The 18,332-nt window shown below is 37.4% G+C and overlaps 1 protein-coding gene across 3 annotated transcripts; it reads right to left on the minus strand.

Annotated features, from left to right (window-relative positions):
• Window positions 1-7,402: 7,402 nt before the first annotated feature.
• atf7ip2 (activating transcription factor 7 interacting protein 2) lies at window positions 7,403-18,320 on the minus strand. Of its 3 annotated transcripts, none has more exons than XM_017404209.2 (15): window positions 18,107-18,320; window positions 15,397-15,721; window positions 14,443-14,512; window positions 14,167-14,298; window positions 14,001-14,066; window positions 13,320-13,357; window positions 13,163-13,203; window positions 13,013-13,074; window positions 10,852-10,897; window positions 10,548-10,618; window positions 10,195-10,234; window positions 9,613-9,671; window positions 8,502-8,657; window positions 8,229-8,416; window positions 7,403-7,996 (listed from the first exon to the last, which is right to left on the minus strand). In XM_017404209.2, exons 2-15 carry the CDS (start codon window positions 15,627-15,629, stop codon window positions 7,786-7,788), a joined length of 1,413 nt encoding a protein of 470 aa, XP_017259698.1. In that variant the 5' UTR covers window positions 15,630-15,721; window positions 18,107-18,320; the 3' UTR covers window positions 7,403-7,785. The 3 variants fall into 3 exon arrangements, with proteins under 3 accessions (XP_017259698.1, XP_017259699.1, XP_037834732.1); XM_017404210.2 differs by lacking the exon at window positions 18,107-18,320 and adding an exon at window positions 16,469-16,659; XM_037978804.1 differs by lacking the exons at window positions 10,195-10,234; window positions 10,548-10,618.
• Window positions 18,321-18,332: the final 12 nt, after the last annotated feature.

Genomic DNA, 18,332 nt, shown 5'->3' on the forward strand with positions numbered 1-18,332 from the left:
ATTCAAGTCCCAGCCATCATCACACACTGTTCCCCATGAATTACTGTAGAAGATTTCAACTCGTCCTGAGCACCGAGACGGCCCAACTAATCTGAGCTGATAACCTATCAGACGGATAAGATAAAGCATAGAAATTAGTGACCCATAGGTATCCAAAATACATATATCATCATCATTAAAAAGATTTAATATTCAAACATATTTAATCTAAGAAAAACTACTATAAATTATGAATTAATTGCACAAATTCTGGAAAAAAATTGTCAGACTCGGTGGAGATGGAGACGAACCCAGAGTGCAGACTCATTCTTAAAAACAATACTAATTTATTAAATAAAGAAAATAAGCAAAAACAAAAGCTGATATGGCAGCAACTAAAACTTAACAAAAATCCAAAACATGGCAGTGCAAGGCAACAAGGAAACATAACACAGAGCAAACAACAAACAATGAACCGACAGGGTGTGGGAAAAGTGACCGGGTTTTTGAACACCAAGGGTGACGAGGTAAGTGGAAACAGGTGAGTGGGGATAATGACTGACAGGTGGAGATGGGCGTGGCAAGGAGGGCAAAAGAGTGACAGAGGAGGAGTGAATACTGACAGCAACACAAACAGGAAAAACCAAACTGAAACAATAACACAAAACAACAGCAAGATAAAAAAGATAACAAACTAAAAACACCAAAACCCAAATCTTCACAAAAGTAAGAAGGAGAATTCTTACCTGAACAAGAAACACCAGCTCTGCTGCTTCCACTGTAGGACACAGACTTGTAGTGACATTCTTGTAGAGAAATTTCACTTCCTAAACAGCCCCCATAATCAAGCTGAAAATCTGAGTTAAAATAATAATAATAAGAATAATAAGAAGAATAAGAATAAGAATAAGAATAAGAATAAGAAGTAGGTGTAGCTGATGATGAATCACAGCCTAACTGTCTGCAGGCCACCTTAGCAGCATTTATGTCCCAGTAGTTATATAAGATTAATTTCCAGTTACGATTGTGATAGATTTCAATTGTTCCAGAGCATGCCGACCCAGAGACTCTGATCTGATGACCTGGAGTTACATGAGACAACACATACAAGAAGTGAGTTTTTCAAATAACTCTGTGACTATTGCAGCACAGCTGCCCTTACATCATCATTATCACAAGAATAAACTGCCTTTTACCAAAAAATATGTGCTTTTCTTTCTTTCTGTTAAAAATAACAGAATTAACTTGTCAAAGAGTAACATTTCAGGACAGATTATGGAAATGTTTTTTTTCAGAAAAATACAATCTTACTTGAACAAATGACACCAACATCCTCAACGTGGTCACAGTCGTGTGTTCCAAACCCGCTGTTCGAACACTGTGCCAGAGAAGTTTCACTTCCTGAACAACCCACAGCATCAAGCCAGATTTGTCCAGAACCTTCCCCAAATTTGGCACTTGAATTCAACGGTGGACCACAGTCCAACTGTTTGCAGACGACCTCAGCATCATTTGTGTCCCAGCCATCATCACACACTGTTCCCCAGACCCCACTGTGGTATATTTCGACTCTTCCAGAGCATGAATCATCTGACCCTGCTAACCTAATCAAATTATCTAAAAATAGAAAACAAAAAAAGAAACATTTTTTTCAATAAACGTGTTTTAGACAAAGAAGAGCTATAGCAATTATATGCATCACACAGACAAGAGGACTGACCTTCTGCAGCCGACGAGGACAAGAGGAAACAAACTGTTTTAAAGGAGAAAAAATAAATATGATTATCTGAGCAGAAACACAGTGAAGATTTAGGTGTTGTTGACAGGTTTGTAAACATTTGACAATGAATTTGTAGAAGAACAGAGAGACAGAGAACTTAATACTGCTGGAATATATGAAGCGTAAAGTTTTTAAAGACTGTTTTTGGTTTTTACAAACCATGATGTAGCAACCAATTCTGTGCACGCTCACTATAAAATGTGTGTCCATAATAGCCACACAACAATAGACCCATTCTTTCCTGTTTTTCAGTATCTGTCTTACCTTATACCCAATCTGTAGCCAAGCTCAGACTGCTCTTTCTCCGTTTTTTGATATGTCATTAATGTGAACTTAATGTCCACTTAGTGGCCTAACGTGTTTATGTTGAAAAGTGCAGAGGTGACAAAATATAGAAACAGGAAAAAAAATAAATCTGTTTTTTTTTTTAAATTATCCTGAGTAGTGTAGACATGGCTTCAGTGACAGTGTTACAGCCCTTTGCCTAAAGGCTGTGTAGTCTTTGTTTTTTGTTTTTGGTATTTTTTTTGTGCAGATTCAGCTGTGGGAGCACACCCCACTGATTGGCTGCCTGGAAGCTGCAGAGCAACCCGATGGGACCAGCAGGAGATGACAAGCCAATTATATGACGATGAGATCCACCTGCACCCTATAAAAGGGTCCTGGACTCATTTCTCCAGTGGGTCAGCTTTTGTACAGCTGATTGTCTGTTCAGTTGAAGTATATTCTGTCTTGTTTATGGAAACTTTTCTTTGTAATAAATTATTGTACATTTAACTTTCCCTCTGGACACTATTTGAAAGAAGGGGGGGGGGGGACAAAAACCTTTGGGTCTGGTATCTAAGCACTGTCAGTTATGTTCAGTCTGGAGAACTTTTTAGCCACCCCATCTATTGAGCTCATTAATAGCTGTCGCAAGCATGAACTTCTGCAAATTGTGGACCAGTTGTGTGTGAAAAACCCTCTGTGTGAACATTGAGTCAGAGATGTTTCATCTCCTCTACAGGCCACATTATCAAGTAAAATTTTATCATTTCCTTTTCCAAAGTAGGTTGAGTGAGGTTAGGGTTAGGAGTTAATAATGTTGGAGGACTTTAAAAAGTGCATTCCAGTGCATTAAGCTGCAGGTCCTTAAACGAGACCTAAAGGCTCTAGTAGCGGATAAATTGATGGTAGCTGGTGTGTTCAAAGTGCCTGATCAGCCTGAGGCTGCTGCAGTGCCAAGTCAAACAACCTTGTCGGAAGACCATAAAGATGGTCTGAGTGTGGATGCTGAGTTGGGTGACTGGGGTAGGACCCCACGTACACTCCCTCGCTATGATCCACTGTCTTCTGGGAGCTCAGAAGGCTGAGATGAAGCTCGTGTGAAGGTGCGGCTGGCACGTCTCCGAATGGAGGCAGAAGAAAAGGCCCAGGAAAGAAGAGCTCAGCTGGAGCTTGACATCACGAGGCTGGAAATGGAGGCAGATAAAGCTGTGAAGCTTCATAGACTTGAGCTGGAGGCCCAGACTCAAGCGCCTCCTGCCTCTGCTGAGACCCCAGGCTCCACCTCCATATCTGCAACCCCATTTGATATTAGTAAGTGTATTACCCTAGTTCCTGCTTTCAGAGAATCTGAGGTTGATTCATACTTTGCAGCATTTGAACGCATTGCTGGTACTTTGCAGTGGCCTAGGGAAACCTGGCCTCTTTTGTTACAATGCAAATTTTCTGGTAAAGCTCAAGAGATGTTGGTAGTGCTTCCTTTACAGGACAGCTTAAATTATGAAATGGTTAAAGCTGCTCTCCTACAAGCTTATGAGGTGGTCCCAGAAGCTTATAGACAGAAGTTTCGACAACAAAACGGACAAACACATGTCGAGTTTGCTAAAGAGAAAGGCATGATGATTTCAAATTTCTTTGAAGGCTAAAAAACAAATAAAAAGTGAACATTAATTTATTTGTACAGTTTGTATTTCTAAAATGTTATACTGGAACAGTTTCATAGATTTAGAAAAAAAAATTTTAGTTTTACAAGCATCTGTTGTGGGCTTTCTTGGCAGTTTTTCTGAGGCTTTTATATTGTTTATGTCATATCAACCGAAATTAGGAAATACATCTTAATACAAGTTTGGACCATATCATTCAGCCTTAACCCACAATAAATAGACCTTTTGTTCACAAACCACCTTGTTCTGATGCAGTTGCACAATTTTAAAATGTTATTAAAAAATGATCAACCTTATCGATTTTAACTTGCCTTGCCATAATCATAATAAATTAATAATAGCACCAAGCTTGTCAGATCAAACCCTGTGAGTACTGCCTCAATGAAACAATCATCCCCACCCCCCAAAAACAAAACATTTTGAACAAATGCAACTTTATCAAACAGTATTCAGCTTTAATTTTATGAATTAACAAAAATCCCAAATGTAAAATCTATCATATTCATTTTTATTGTCAGGTCTTGATGTTTTTGTTGTAAAATATAAAAATAAAAATCTCATCCACAACAATACATGTAGACAGAAATGACACTTTTTGCTCACCTGTAATCAGTCCAAGTAGAGGATTTAACATCCTGTTGATTCTGCAGATATTTAAACTCAGTAGATTTATTACAGATGCAACAAAACAGAGAAGTTATTAGATTTGGTTCCTATGGGATTTCAAAGTGGCGCAGTCTCTCATATATATTACCATCGTGGATATGTAGTCAAATTTGGTGAATTTTTCTGTCCCATTTCCTTGTTAAATTACAGCATTGATGCTGTTTTTCGTCTTTTGACACTGACAGAAATTTACATGTCAAGGAAAAAGGAAAAAAAATTGCAAACACCTGAACATGTCACCATAATCTGACATTTGCATAAATGTGCCTTTCTTTCTTTAAAATAATTAGTTATTTCTTATCCCTAAAAATTGAAATTATAGGTTTGAGTGCACAAGTTTTGTGGTTAATTGGGTTCTAAATTGCAATCTCTTGAAACTTTATTAAAATGAAAAGCCTTTAAAACTATGTATGCACAATACAAATGCACTGCTGTCCCTTTCAGACCGTGGTATTTTGGAAATCCTGGTTGTGATGAAGTTTTCTGAGAAGCGTGTAAAATATCAGCAGTTGGACAGTAGAGTTGAATTGGTTGCTGAGATGTGTGCAGAGATTATTCATAATTAGGCATTTACAGAAAAAAATGCTTACTATGATTATTTCTGTATTTTATCACTTCATTAAAAGGAGGAGTCAGTAATTTGTTTTGCAGCAGATCCATATCATAACGGAGCAAACTGACATATTTAAACCACAGAGTTATTAATGGTAACTCTAACCAAACAGCAATGTGCCCCTAATTACATCACTTTGGGTTTTTAAAGCTGCACTAGGATATTACTCAAATCAGCAGGAAACCCAGATCCATGAATGTTTCTGCCAGTTTCACACAAAAGAGCATTCACTCCAACACACATCCAAAGTCTGTATGAAACATAATTTGAATTTAATGTGTTGACATCTGCTCAGGATCTACAGGGATCTGGGGGGTTATCAGTCAAAAACGATCAGGACTAAAAGTATAGTAATTTGCAAGGTAAAACACAAGGTACCAAGTTCAAACATGAACAAAGATGTGGCTGTTTCTAATTCAATAGTGTCAGTGTAGAACAACTACAGTAAAGCCCCACCGCTATGCAAATCCAATGAAAGCTTTTCGCTGATTTGCAGTTGGTCTTTGGATCTGTGAATAGCTTCAAATAAGGAAATAAACCTAAACATTGACAATATACTTAAATGTCAACCATATTTGCCGATTTAAAAATACAACTTACGTGTACAGTTGATTAAAATCTATCAACTTATTTAAGAAAAACAGAAGAAGAAGAAGAAAAGATCAGTGACTCCAGAACGGTTTTCCACTTTGCCTCAGTCTGTTTTAAATGACCTTTGGCCCAGAGGAGACGGCAGCGTTTCTGGATGGTGTTCACATGTGGCTCCTTCTTTACTTGATAGAGCTTTAACTTGTGGATGGTACAGCGAGCTGTTTCCAGACGATGATTTGTGGACGTGTTGCTGAACCCACGCAGTGATGTCCAGAACAGAATCAGAAATTGTATTTGTAGCATTATATTGGCTTTATCATTTGTCAAATTGATGATCACAATGAAATGACACTTGCAGCCATTTCCTCCAATATTATGTTTTTATCTTCCTCTGCAATTATTGGAAAATTGCAAGAATATCTATCAGATCTATCACAGGTAACATAAGTGTCAGTGTGTATATCAGTGGGGCTTTCACTGACTCATGGAAAACCTCTGGGTTTGAAGAACTCTGGACTTAGCTTCTTTTCAAAGCTCAGAAAAAGAGCTCTGTGACATGAACCACAGGTGTTTCTAACCACAATAAAAGGATCATTTGGATTTTTTGAAGTGGGGTTGTGTGACGTATTAAAGAGCAGTCAGTATCTTACGTGCTGTTGACAGTCAGGGTGATCTCAAATTGAAGAATTAGAGAGAAACAGCTGTGAAGTATAATCAAACTTTGATACTTTGATTGCTAAAATGAGGTTATGCTTAGCTTATCACAAAATCACTTAATCACAAAGAACAGTTGTGTCTGTGGGGTGAGGGAGGCCGAAGGCTCCAGGACATCATGACAGGGCGAGTGAGATTAGGTAGAAGTCCTCGAGACAGAAAAACAAGCTGCTGCAGCTGTTTGTTTGCAGAAAACCTTGGTCTTGGGGGCGGTTCATAGTATAAAAAGAAGGTAAAAGGGGAATCACCTCAGACACAGCTGGGAATGTGTTGCTGTTTCTTCTTGTTGTGAGTTGTTGTCTCCATTTGGCTGAATGTTTAAATAAATGCATGATTGATAATTAAACCTCTGGTCTGGAACTCGTTTTGTGTGTCCGTCTTTTCTGCAACATCAAAGATCCGGTGAGAGAAACTAAGTGGTCAGGTGAGATTCCTCTGAAAGGAGTGAATACTAAAAACATGGTTTCTCAACACAGCTAATCAGAGCTGCACCATTACGTTATCCCCCATCACAATTCAAATAAAAACGTTACTTTCAAGTTCAAGTGAAGACTGTATTAAATATTTAAACAGTTTGTCACTTTTGCTCAACATAATACTTTACAATGAGACTTTTTTTTCCCTAAACATTCACATTTCTTCACATAAAAGGGCATTTTGAAGTGGGGTTCTGTGGAAAAAAGTTCAACAATTACTATCTTATTGGCTGTAGATGGCTTTTTGAATTACCCGTTTTGAAAATAGTTCAAGTCTGATGGGACTGCTGAGCTAATGCAGTGGTGCCCAGTCGTGGAAAACCACTGTCCTGCATGTTTTAGTTGTTTCTCTCCAGTTAAGCCCTAGCATAACGTTATTTTTTTATTTACTGACAGTGGATAAGTCGATACTGTCGTAAAAAAACGCACATAAGCTTCAAGTCTCAAAGGTAGGACAATCAAGCATGACTGAAACGATGCTGTCAAGAACAAACGCATGTAGCAGCTGCACTTTTTCTGACTAGTTTTAAGCTGGTTCTGATGCAGGGCTCCCACCAGGAAGTGATAAGCGTGAATGAAACTGGCTGCCACCATCATCAAAACACGCCCATGAGCTTCACAAAATGACAAAAAAAAAAGGCAAAAATCAAAAAGCTAACATTTCAATATCTCCTTTATTTGGCATTTTAAAAATACATTTTGTTTAAAAAAACAAACAACAAGAATTGTGAAAAAAATTATTACTGATGGAAAACGACATATAGGCACCAATAATTGCATTTCCTACTATTAGTAGATCAGTGTGAGTCCTCTGTGCATGCATACTTGTCTACATGCATCAAATGCTTCATGTTTGGTAGTGTATAGGATGTTAATTCTATTTGGTTTTACTTTTAAAAAATAAAAAAAAATGTCTTCCAAAACAACAAAAATAGTTGATAAAAGCTGCTCAGTTGAAACAATTATGCCAACAATAAGTCGGTCCATTCAAAGTCCATATTCCTGCATTGTCTCCCCGGAGGAGACTTTCTCCCACAACTAGTCAGGCATCGTCTTTGTGACAACGTCGCTATACGGTCCATAACGTCCAAAAATGTCTTTTCCTATAACAGCAGCACACACTCTGTGCCCAGGCTTGTACTTTTTGATCAGCGCACCCATCGGCAGAGTCGTGGCCTTCAGCTTATCATAAGAAGTCCATTTTGGGAAGATGCCGCTCCCTTTGACCTTTTCCATAGTCAGGAAGATGCTGCAGAAGGAAGAGAAAAGGGTAAATGTTAGCTTGATCTTTAAGTGAAAGCTTCAACTTTTCCTCGCCGTGCTTGGATGTGAATTGCGGCGGAGGGAGGCTTCGGGACATTCCAACACTTTCCCGAGGTAAGTTTTGCAGCCACGGTAGACGTTATGGCAGCCGTGTGTTTAAACAGTTGACAAATGGCAAAGCTACGGTGCTGAGAGAAACAAATTATTTGGCTGCCTACATGTAACTGTGCATGGGCGGTGGAAAGGGCTCTTCCTCCATCACGTTCCAGAGCACCGAAAGTCTGGTGGGGTTCCTGATGAGGGCCAGTTTCAGCTCTACCTTCTGAGGCACGCTGTACAATGCTGCTTTGAAAGTCAATTCGGAAGGGAAGGGGGCCGCAGGAAGAGCAGGATAAATAAGCAGGTCCTTTTGGAAAGAAAGTCAGTTAGGTCGGGTTAAAAAAAAGAAGCAAATAGTCAACACCACTTCCACTGTCGAGTATCTGCAGTACCTGTCTGTCATCTGATGAACTGACACTGTTGCCCAAAGACTCACAATCTTCTTTAAACTTTTTCACTTGTGGTTCCTCTGGCAGATGTAATTTCCTATCAAAATTTTCTTCTTCCTGGTTATCTTCCAACTCTTGTTTTAGGGCCTTGATACACGCCTAAATTTTACATATTAAAACAAAAAAGGCAATAGTTACAAAAATCACAGAATAAAAACAAAGACTGACAATGTTTGTTGTTGTGCTAACACCTGTTGTGTTATATTAATTAGCCCTGCATGAGTAAAGGATGAAATAATAATTCATGTTTCTCATAATAAGTGTTGTGAGAAAGTTGGTCATATAGATGGGGGTGGCGGGTGTTAGACAGGCCTGACCAGACTAACGATTGTTTTAAGTGTTACGCCTTTTTAGGCTTTAATTATTTTAAATAACACAATATCCCAGGTGTGAGCACGTTAAATCATGAACCAAAAACAAACCAGACTCACCTGTCAGTCACTCCACAACTTTTCCAGCGTTTTAGCAAACTTTACAGAAATATGTGCTGCTTAGTTTTCTCACATGTCAGTAAATAATACCCACAACACAGGCTCAGATCACAATATTCAAAATACTTCCAATTTGCAAAGTTTTTATCACCCTCTGGGGATTGCTAACTCTTTATTCAAATTCAAGCCAAATCATTCAGATAACTACAATAAACCACTTTCAGGAGCACAGCAACCATGTTTTTTCCACAAGGAAGGAAGGCTAACTGTCTGTCAGTAAAGTCCTTCTGACAGGGCTGCTGCATGATGAGCCTTTTAGTTTTGTTACAGTTTTAAAACATCTGGACAACTCAGAACCATTAAATGAAAGCAGGGATGAAAAACAAAAACGTTGAATGTGGAAACAATGCTTGAACAAACATACAAACTTAGGATGTAACTAAATGTATTTTTAAGACCTAAAAAGTTTTTTTTCAAGATCTTCAAATTGAGATTATTAAAATTAAAACCTTTTATGATCCTCCAGAAACTCTATCGTTAGTTTATTGGTTTAAAGTTCTGACATGCATTAGAAGCCAAATTACAAAATGAGGAAAGAAGTAATGAAGAATCCTGCAGCCTACCGTCTCTTCAGAAGAACCGAAAGCGTTTAGATGAGGTGGAAGTTTCATCTCACTTAAATCTGCCACAAAAGATGCAGAAGGAACAGGAATCAACAGGAAAACAGAGTTTAAAACACTGTTTAATCATATAATGACTGATTTGAAATGTTTTTGCACAGAGAAACCACATTTACAGAAACTTCACACTGTTTGACCAAATTAAAGTTCCCACCTGGATTAATCAAGGAATGACAATACAAGACTAATTTTGAGGGGAAAAACATGCTGCAGTAAATAAAATGTTTCAAATGTCAGCTGATGTAGTGAGCAGATTCATAATTCCTCAAACTACAAAAGATGGTTCTTTAAAGAACCACCTCGCGTCGATGTTAGGATTCAATGGGGTTAAAATTTTAAAAGATTAATTCAGGAAGACATCATGTTCACACCTCCCAACATAAATCTTAGTAAAAAACATTAAAATGACATTACATTATCTTATCCTAACAAACTGATGCCATAAACAATTGAGTTTGCTTTAATTTATATTTTTGAAAGTCCTTATGATTTAAGATGATATCTGTTTGTGTGAAATCAACTTACCTTCATTATCTGAGCTCAAAGGATTCAGTTTATTTGTTTCCTGAAAAGAAAGAACCAACCCACTAAAACCTCACTAGTTACACTGATCTTATTGTTATAAACAGCTGAAGCTTTGATAGTAAGTGCTACACAAAAATCTTTTTCTTCAAATGTGTTAGGAAGCAGTATATTACCCTCAAGATATTCTAATAAACTCTTAATTTAGTACAACTTTAGACCAAAATTTGAATACAAAAGAAAAAAAAATTACTAGAAACTTATGCTTACAAAACAAGGCAAAGCTCTTAAAAAATGCAATAAATTCAGTCCTGAAACTATTAAAAATTTAAATTAAAAACAATTAAACTTCGTACCGTCCAGGAACCATTTGGAGTGAGTGTTGGAGGCTCCTCCGGATTTAAATTTTCTACAGCAGCTGTCAACTCTAAACACAAATTTTAAAAAGTAACAAATCATAAAAGAAGAAACGGCAAAAATCAGGAAATGAAAAATAAATCACAAGTTTATTATTATTGTCACTGACTTTAATAAATATATTTGGGTCGTCACTAAAACCTGTTGCTGAGAAAACATTAAGTGAAGCCACTACACCAAGTGGTATTCTGAAATTTATTTATTTAGCTACGATGCTAAAAAAAAGGTGTGAAATCAGCTTACCCTCATTATCTGCGCGGACTTTCTTTAATTCAGTCATGGTGGTTTCCTGGACGGAATGAAACAAATCGATTACATTAAAACAACAATATCAGTCTTAAAATGATCAGTCATAAAATCATTCATTCACTTGTGAACAGATATTAATCATGTCGGCTGTCTAGATCAATGATTCCCAAAGTTGGGGTCGGGACCCCAATGTGGGTCACCCAACACCAAGCAGGGGTCCTTAGATAATCTCCACATATCAAGTTACAATTAAAAACCCAGTTTTTATGACATATTTACACCCTAATTGCTACAGAGAATTTAAACACAAGTCATTTAATGATTTAAAAAAATAGCAAAACGGATGCTAAGACTGTTTGTGTTGTCATTATGCCCTTATTTAATAGGATCATCAGAACTTTTGGCTATTTAAACTCCAACAGATGGGGTCACACACCTTTGTCACTGTTATTTTATGGGTCGGAAGCTGAAAAGTTTGGGAACCACTGATCTAGATCACCTTGATTTAGGTTTATTGTATTTTATATTTCCGATCATTATATGTGTATGATTAGCTTTTCTTTCTAGGTTACTCCGAACCAAATACAGGTTGTTGGTCTCACTTAGGAGAACATTGAATAGACTAAGGGGATTGTAAATGTTTAACTTCTGTAATCAGATGGAAAAGTACAAGGCTGGGAGATCACCAGATGGTCACGACCACAAAGTCCCGGGTGTGGTATTGATTTAAGCTTACATAAGAGAAAGTCAGTGCTCTACAAAACGAAGAGGAGATCAAGATTTGTCTCAGTAAATTGTCTTAAACTCTCTTAAGGTGGTCTCCTGTCGATCCTTCCAGAATCTTAAACGGACCCGGCAGAGAACAAAAGAAGGCGTTCTTAACACTTGTTACCCAGAAAACTAATAAGACAACGAAGATGAAGAAGCTTGAATTCAAAACTGTTCAGGGCTTGTAATCGAGATATTTTAAATTTATTAGAAATTCCTACAAGGACTAGATCAATACTATTTTGAGTTTGAAATGCCAAATAACGTTACCAAACATTAAAAACAAATATGCAGTCAAAATGATCAATGCCGTTGATTTTCAAAACACAAGCCTCAGAAAACATAAATGCAAATGTTCTCATTTTGTGCAATCAAATTATTCCAATAAAATGCACAATGTGACTGGACAAAAGCTGGGAAAACTTGAAGAGTTTTGAAAAATAAACATATTTTGCTTAACCAAGCATTTGAGTTTTAAAATCTTAGAAATATGAAATTTCTGCTTTTATTTTGAAGGGAAGCGGGTGTTTGAGTCAGCAGCCTCCTGTGTGCGCACTAGCAGCAGAGTCTCTTCAACGCTGAGTGAGTTTGTGAAAGACTTGAGCTGCTGTCATGTCAGCACACAGTAGAAAAAAAAAAAAAAAAGAAGATTGACTCAAAATGGCAAAATCAGGAAGCCATTCTCTGACGGACAGTTCATTAAAGAGTGTTTTGGAAGTTTCTGCTGCATTAATCTGCCCTGAGAAAAGAAAAGTAAGGTGGAGAGGAGATCTTTCCACACGTGAAAGGCACAGAAATTAGATACAGATCCTGTGTGGCAGCTGTCTTTCTCATCTATCCCAGGTGTTCAACCAACAAAATAAAACATAAACATAAAATAAAAAAAATGCTGTTTTATATTGTTCAATTGATGCTGGTGTTTCAAATACTGAAAAACATACAGATTTCACAAATGGTCCTTTGAATGTTCTTCACATTAAATATATAAAGTTTAAACTCTCAGTACGACTGGCTCAGAATTTTATTATTTCCCAATTACGATGGCTATTTGAAGGAAATTAGAAAATCATATTTGTAGCTAATTGTAACATTTATATTTAGCAGAATTGAGTTCAGCTCGTTGGTTCGGCCTCTGCAGTGGGACAACAGATGTCCACTTCTTATCCAGAAGTTTCTAAAACCCATCTATTAATTCTTGCCACTCTGTCACTGTTTCACATCACATTAAGTTTGCAAAGATTTATTTTATATCTGTTTGTGACCCCTACATTATCCCCAAACCCATCACAGGAGCTGCAAGTTTAATATTATGCCTTCACTAAACAGAAAGTACTGATTATATGATGAACTTAAAAGTAGGGGAAAAAAGGAGGAGCAACTTATTTACCATCATCTGGACAACCTCTGCAGTCTTGCTAACACACTCCCTTCCCATTTCCTTTTCATTGCCTACAATATAAAATGGTAAAAAAAAAAAAAAAATTGCAATCAAGTCATGTTTTGTTAATTTATGCAAACATACGAGGTGGTCTCTTACTCTGTGACAGCGTTTCCATGCAGTCCTCCCCGGAGGCTCCCCTGCAGAGTTTTCAACATATATTTTAAAAGTAATGAAAGAAAATAAGTGACAACCACAACCTCAGGGTCTTTGTAACATTTACCAAAAACGAAAAGTACTGTCATAGTTCACGTACCTGCTGCTGTCCTCGTTACCAGGGAGGGATGGTAAACTCTGAAAGGATGTTAGAACAACGTGCATTATATTAAATTATTACATTTCTGACTTTTAGTTAAGATGCAAAATAAGTATAAATGTAAAGAATTTAAGAAATACAGGTGTGCAACCTTTAATACCCCTGCTAAGCCATGCAAAATACAAAACAATTTTGCCAGAAATGTAAATATTCCTAGATATTTTCAAAAATTATTTGATTTTTAACTAATAGTTTATAAATGAAAAACTTGGAATCAGCTTTACGGGAGGATTTTAAGGAAAGGATGCTGCCATCAAGAAGTTTATTGTTGATCTCAATAGCCATCAGTGGCTAACGTGGAGCTCAACAAGTCAGTGAATGCATTACTAGATTAAATGTTTGTCCATGAATTAAATTTGATAAATGTGACAGTTTTGAAATCATTTCATAAATAATGCAGCCACGCTTTGCTTGACTAGAGGTTTAAGACATTTTTACTGTTTTGGGGATCTACCTACAGACAAACCCTTCAATCAACAACTCAGAAACATGAATGGCACCTAAATTCAACCGCCAGTTGTCTGAGGTAGATTGGACTGTTTAGGAACCGGGACCGTGTTAGCACAGAGTCTCTGTGTTCTGCTCTAAAAAGTGCATTTATGAGTAACTGTGTTTTCGTACCCGCTTCTGTGTCTTTATGTGAGCAAGAGCTGCCTCTGCCCTCCTGGCCACAGTGTTGAGCTGAGTCTGAGGAAGAAGAGAATATGGTGTAAAGACAGAGAGAGAGAAAGTACTACAGATAAAAGGTTTTTAATAAAATACAAAAAGATACCCCCTCCCCACGCACCTCTAGATCTCGGAAGGAATCCTCAAAGGTGGCGTCATTATTTATCTGCTGCAGGGCTTCTACTATACGCCTCATCTTGGCTTCACTTTTTGCCATTTCTTTGCGAACCTCCTCCTTGATCAGCGCCTGCACCTACGGGATCGCGATCAGGTATAAGTGAACATTTTTAAAGTTACTGCATGACCTGCATGATGAGCCGATACAATAAGTGCCCCATGGAGATATAAACATGCATGAAAAAGTAACAATTGCACAACTGAAAGTGTGTTCTCTTACTTCTGATTGGGAGATTTTGATCTTCTGATTGTTTGCTCCACTTGAACCTGATGTGGGAACTTGATCCTTTCTTTAAACAAACAAACAAAGTCAAAGATCACTACAAAGTTCATAAAATTTGTCCCTCTACATTTAGGCGCATGGGAAATTCTAATATTCTATCCTACATTTTATTTACAATGAAACATAGTTACCAAATCAAATGTTGAAACTAGGAAATTGTCATTTTGAATTTGATGGCAGAACACATCTCAAAAAAGTAAGAATGGGGGCAACAAAAGGCTGTAAAGTAAGAGGTACGAATAAGAAACAGCTTTTTACAATTAATTAGACAAATTAGCAGCAGGTCAGTAGGAGGACTGGGTATAAAAAGAGCATTTTAAAGTAGCTCAGAAGTAAAGATGGGCAGAGGTTCACATGTGTGTAAAAAAAACTGTGTCTAAAGAAGCTAAACTAAACTAAAGAAAAAGCCCAGAAACATAAGCATGTTTTCACAGGCAGCATATTTTTACATAATGCTGTTCACTCTCATATTCCTGACCTCCGACTTATTCAAACAAATTGTAATTAGTAAGACTGTACCACTATCATTGTTCAAATTGAGGTTGCAAGAATCTGTGGAACAGAAAAAACCTAATTTCCTTACTTCAAAAGATGTTTCCTTTGTTGAAGGAGGTAACAAAAAAAATAATTCTAGCAGATTTTATGACTGAGACTTATGTGTTTATGTCATCTTACTTAGTTAGGAACCTCGCAAACAAAAGGACTATTCAAGTAAACACAAAGAATACCTCAGAAATACAAAAGAAACAAAAGTCTGCAGCGGAACAAGCTGAGAGAAAGTGAAAACTGTGTGTATGCAAGTGCAGTAGTAGAGCCAGTGCAAAATGCTTTAAAGCTGCAAACATGCACAATGCTCTTCTGTCGTAACAAAGCTGTAAAAAGATAACTTACGCATTGAGAAGGTATAAGGCCACTGCTGCATCTGATTTCATTCCAGCTTTCTTTTTCAGCGCACGCCATCTATTAAACGCCGAGCCAATGGCCACTCGGCTGTCTAAACTCCTGGGGTTGGATGTCTGTTGCCTCTTAGAATGTCTGGCTTTCTTGTGTTTACCAGACAGGCTGACTTTGGCACGAGCAGGTTCACTGACGCCACCTTGGGTCTCATCTTCTACAGCCTCCATGCTTTATTAACTCAGCAGTGTGCAGCCGAGACAGAAGCTATATGAGCTTGTGCACATGAGGAAGGGATGGAGGCGCTTAAGCTGTCACCAGTCTATCAAAACAAGCACATCAGGGTTAAACTACACTTAGTGCACATCTTATACTCAAACACCATGTTGAAACATGGACGTTAATCTTTCAGATTACAAATTAGCAGCTCAGCTTTAGAGATAATAACAGAGTTTTCATACAAACTGTGTGCAAAAAATACAGAGAGCATATACAAACATAACACTGAATAAAATTAATACAGTTCAAAGCAGAGATACTCTCTCAGTGTCAGGAAAGGAGCTTTAATCAGGTTTTCGTAAATGGAAACCCCCATGTATGTCCATTTTAAGATACATTACAAAATGCGGATGACTATTTAGGCTATGAATGGTACAAATACAACAAACTGAAATAAAATAAAGTCATTTTGAGGCAAAAAATCCTCTTTCAGTGACCCTGAAGGAGACTTAATCAATCACGTATTAATAAAATTTGAATTGGCTGCTTTAAAATATTTCACAATGTGTAATTATCATGAGAATCCTAAAACTACAACCTTTTTAAAATAATCTAAAGCGATTTCAAGGTAGGTATACTTATAGACTAAACCTTGGGAGGGTGGATCAATAAAATTCTTCCACAACCATGTGGTGAAGTCAAACAGAAAACCATCGAGTTATTGCTGCTAAAGGTGGTTCTACAAGCTGTTGGATCACTATAGTTCTTCAACACAGCCTTTCCATATTGGTTTTGTTTTTGTTTACTAATTTATGACGGTGGTGGAATATGTTGCGTGTTCTTTTGTTACCTGATTTGCTCAAAGAAAAAAAAAGTAGTAGAAGAATCGAATCACAGTGGGTAAGATGCTCACTCTGGCGGAGGCTTTTCAATTTCACCTTTTTGGCACAACAAAACGTATTAAACTCTAAAAAAAGCACCGTTGGAGTTTTTTCGGAAGCAAATCCAAACACTGCTGTCACGTGACCGTCGACGTACGACGTTGCAAACGTCGTCGCTGCGTCATTGCGTCACTTCACGCGTCACTGGTTCACAATGTTTTGAAGCGCTTCATTAGTTCAGAGCGTCAAGCTTTTTTGATGAAACCCAACGAACATTTTAACCTCTATATTCTGTGACAGGACATTTGGGACGGCGATAGTTTAGTGGTGAGAGCCGCAGTCTTACAAACCTGAAGCTTATAAAACTTATCTGACTTTTACAAATCCTTCAGAAGAAAGCAAACAAGGAGAAACTCTCAATCTAGATTTATATATATATATTACTGTATGGGTGAGTGTCTGCGTATTAGGATTTTAAAAATGTCTGACTTATTTTATTTAAGAACTTTGTTGTACTTCTGGTAATTCTAACAAAAAGCTTGAACTTCATTTCATTCAACTTTCAAAGTTTTATCAGCAGATTACTCTCATGGAAACTGTGTTATAGGCATATTTATTCTATTCCCACTTTAATGTCCAGTGTTTTAAAATTTCGAGTTGAGGTTCTTTTCCGTCACCATTTTCTTGTTATTAAATTCTAAGTTCTCGCTTTTCCTTAACTTTGTCATTCTGACACGGACACAAAATAAAGCCTTTGCAAAGGTAGTTTTTTTTTGTTTGTTTTCTAAGAGACCCCAAAACTCCATCCTGTATGGTGAAGTGTAACAAGTGACATAAACAGTGGTTTAAAAAAAAACTTGATTTTTATTGCTATTGTTTTAGTCAGTGTGTAATTTAAATATATCATATGAGGGAGATGTGAGAAATAAAAAAGTCGTTTTTCTAAAACCTTTTATTTTATTTGCCATGGTTCAACATTTATATTGGCTTTCAGGGATTAAGTAGTGCTTTGGGGTCTGTTTTATGGCATCTTGAGATCTATTTCGATCTTCATTCAGTGATTTTCAAAACCAGTACAAGTTCTGCGTAATTTACAAGCTGTGTCCGCAGTTTTGCAGATATTAAAAAAAGCAACATATAATACTAAAGCAATAAAAAGTCTTTCTAGTGAGTTATTCGTGAGATCTTTATGGATAACTTACGGCATCAGATCGTATTTTGCAAAGATTTGTAGTTCTTTAAGTTGAACTCGCATTGTTTTATAAAGGGGTCCTAAAAAGCCACACCCACAAAAACATCTTCCTCTCCCACCTCCACAGAAACCTCCTGGCCACAGGTGCCGTTAACTTTCTTTCCCTTGCTTGTCCCTTTTCAGGAGTATTTGTTGGCTCGTCCGTGTTTTCTGTCAGCTTTACTTCTCCATTATCACCTGGACTCGATAAGAGCTCCGAGAGATGCGTCCATCAACTCGACAGTTCCATGTCATTAACTTTATGGAGCCATTGTTCTGAGACTGAAGCCTCCAAAGCTTTAAATCACGAGGCTCCACCTGCGCATCGCCGCTAAAATGGAATAAAACACTTTTCAAAATAATAAACTGAACATACCTCGCAAACCTCCGGTTTTATCGCTGTTTTCTAGCTCTTTTCTCAATCCTACAGGGTCATGCCTCCGCTGCTCTTCTTCTTCTTGTCGGGTTTTTTGGCGGTTGGCAAAAAACCTTTCGTAGCATTACCGCCACTTACTGGTCTGGAGTGTGGTTCATGATGGTCTAAACAACTATCTTCATCTATAAATATTCTACTATAATTCTATCTATATTTTCACCTTCCC

The sequence above is a fragment of the Kryptolebias marmoratus genome, linkage group LG12, assembly GCF_001649575.2.
Source record: "Kryptolebias marmoratus isolate JLee-2015 linkage group LG12, ASM164957v2, whole genome shotgun sequence".
Taxonomy (NCBI): domain Eukaryota; kingdom Metazoa; phylum Chordata; class Actinopteri; order Cyprinodontiformes; family Rivulidae; genus Kryptolebias; species Kryptolebias marmoratus.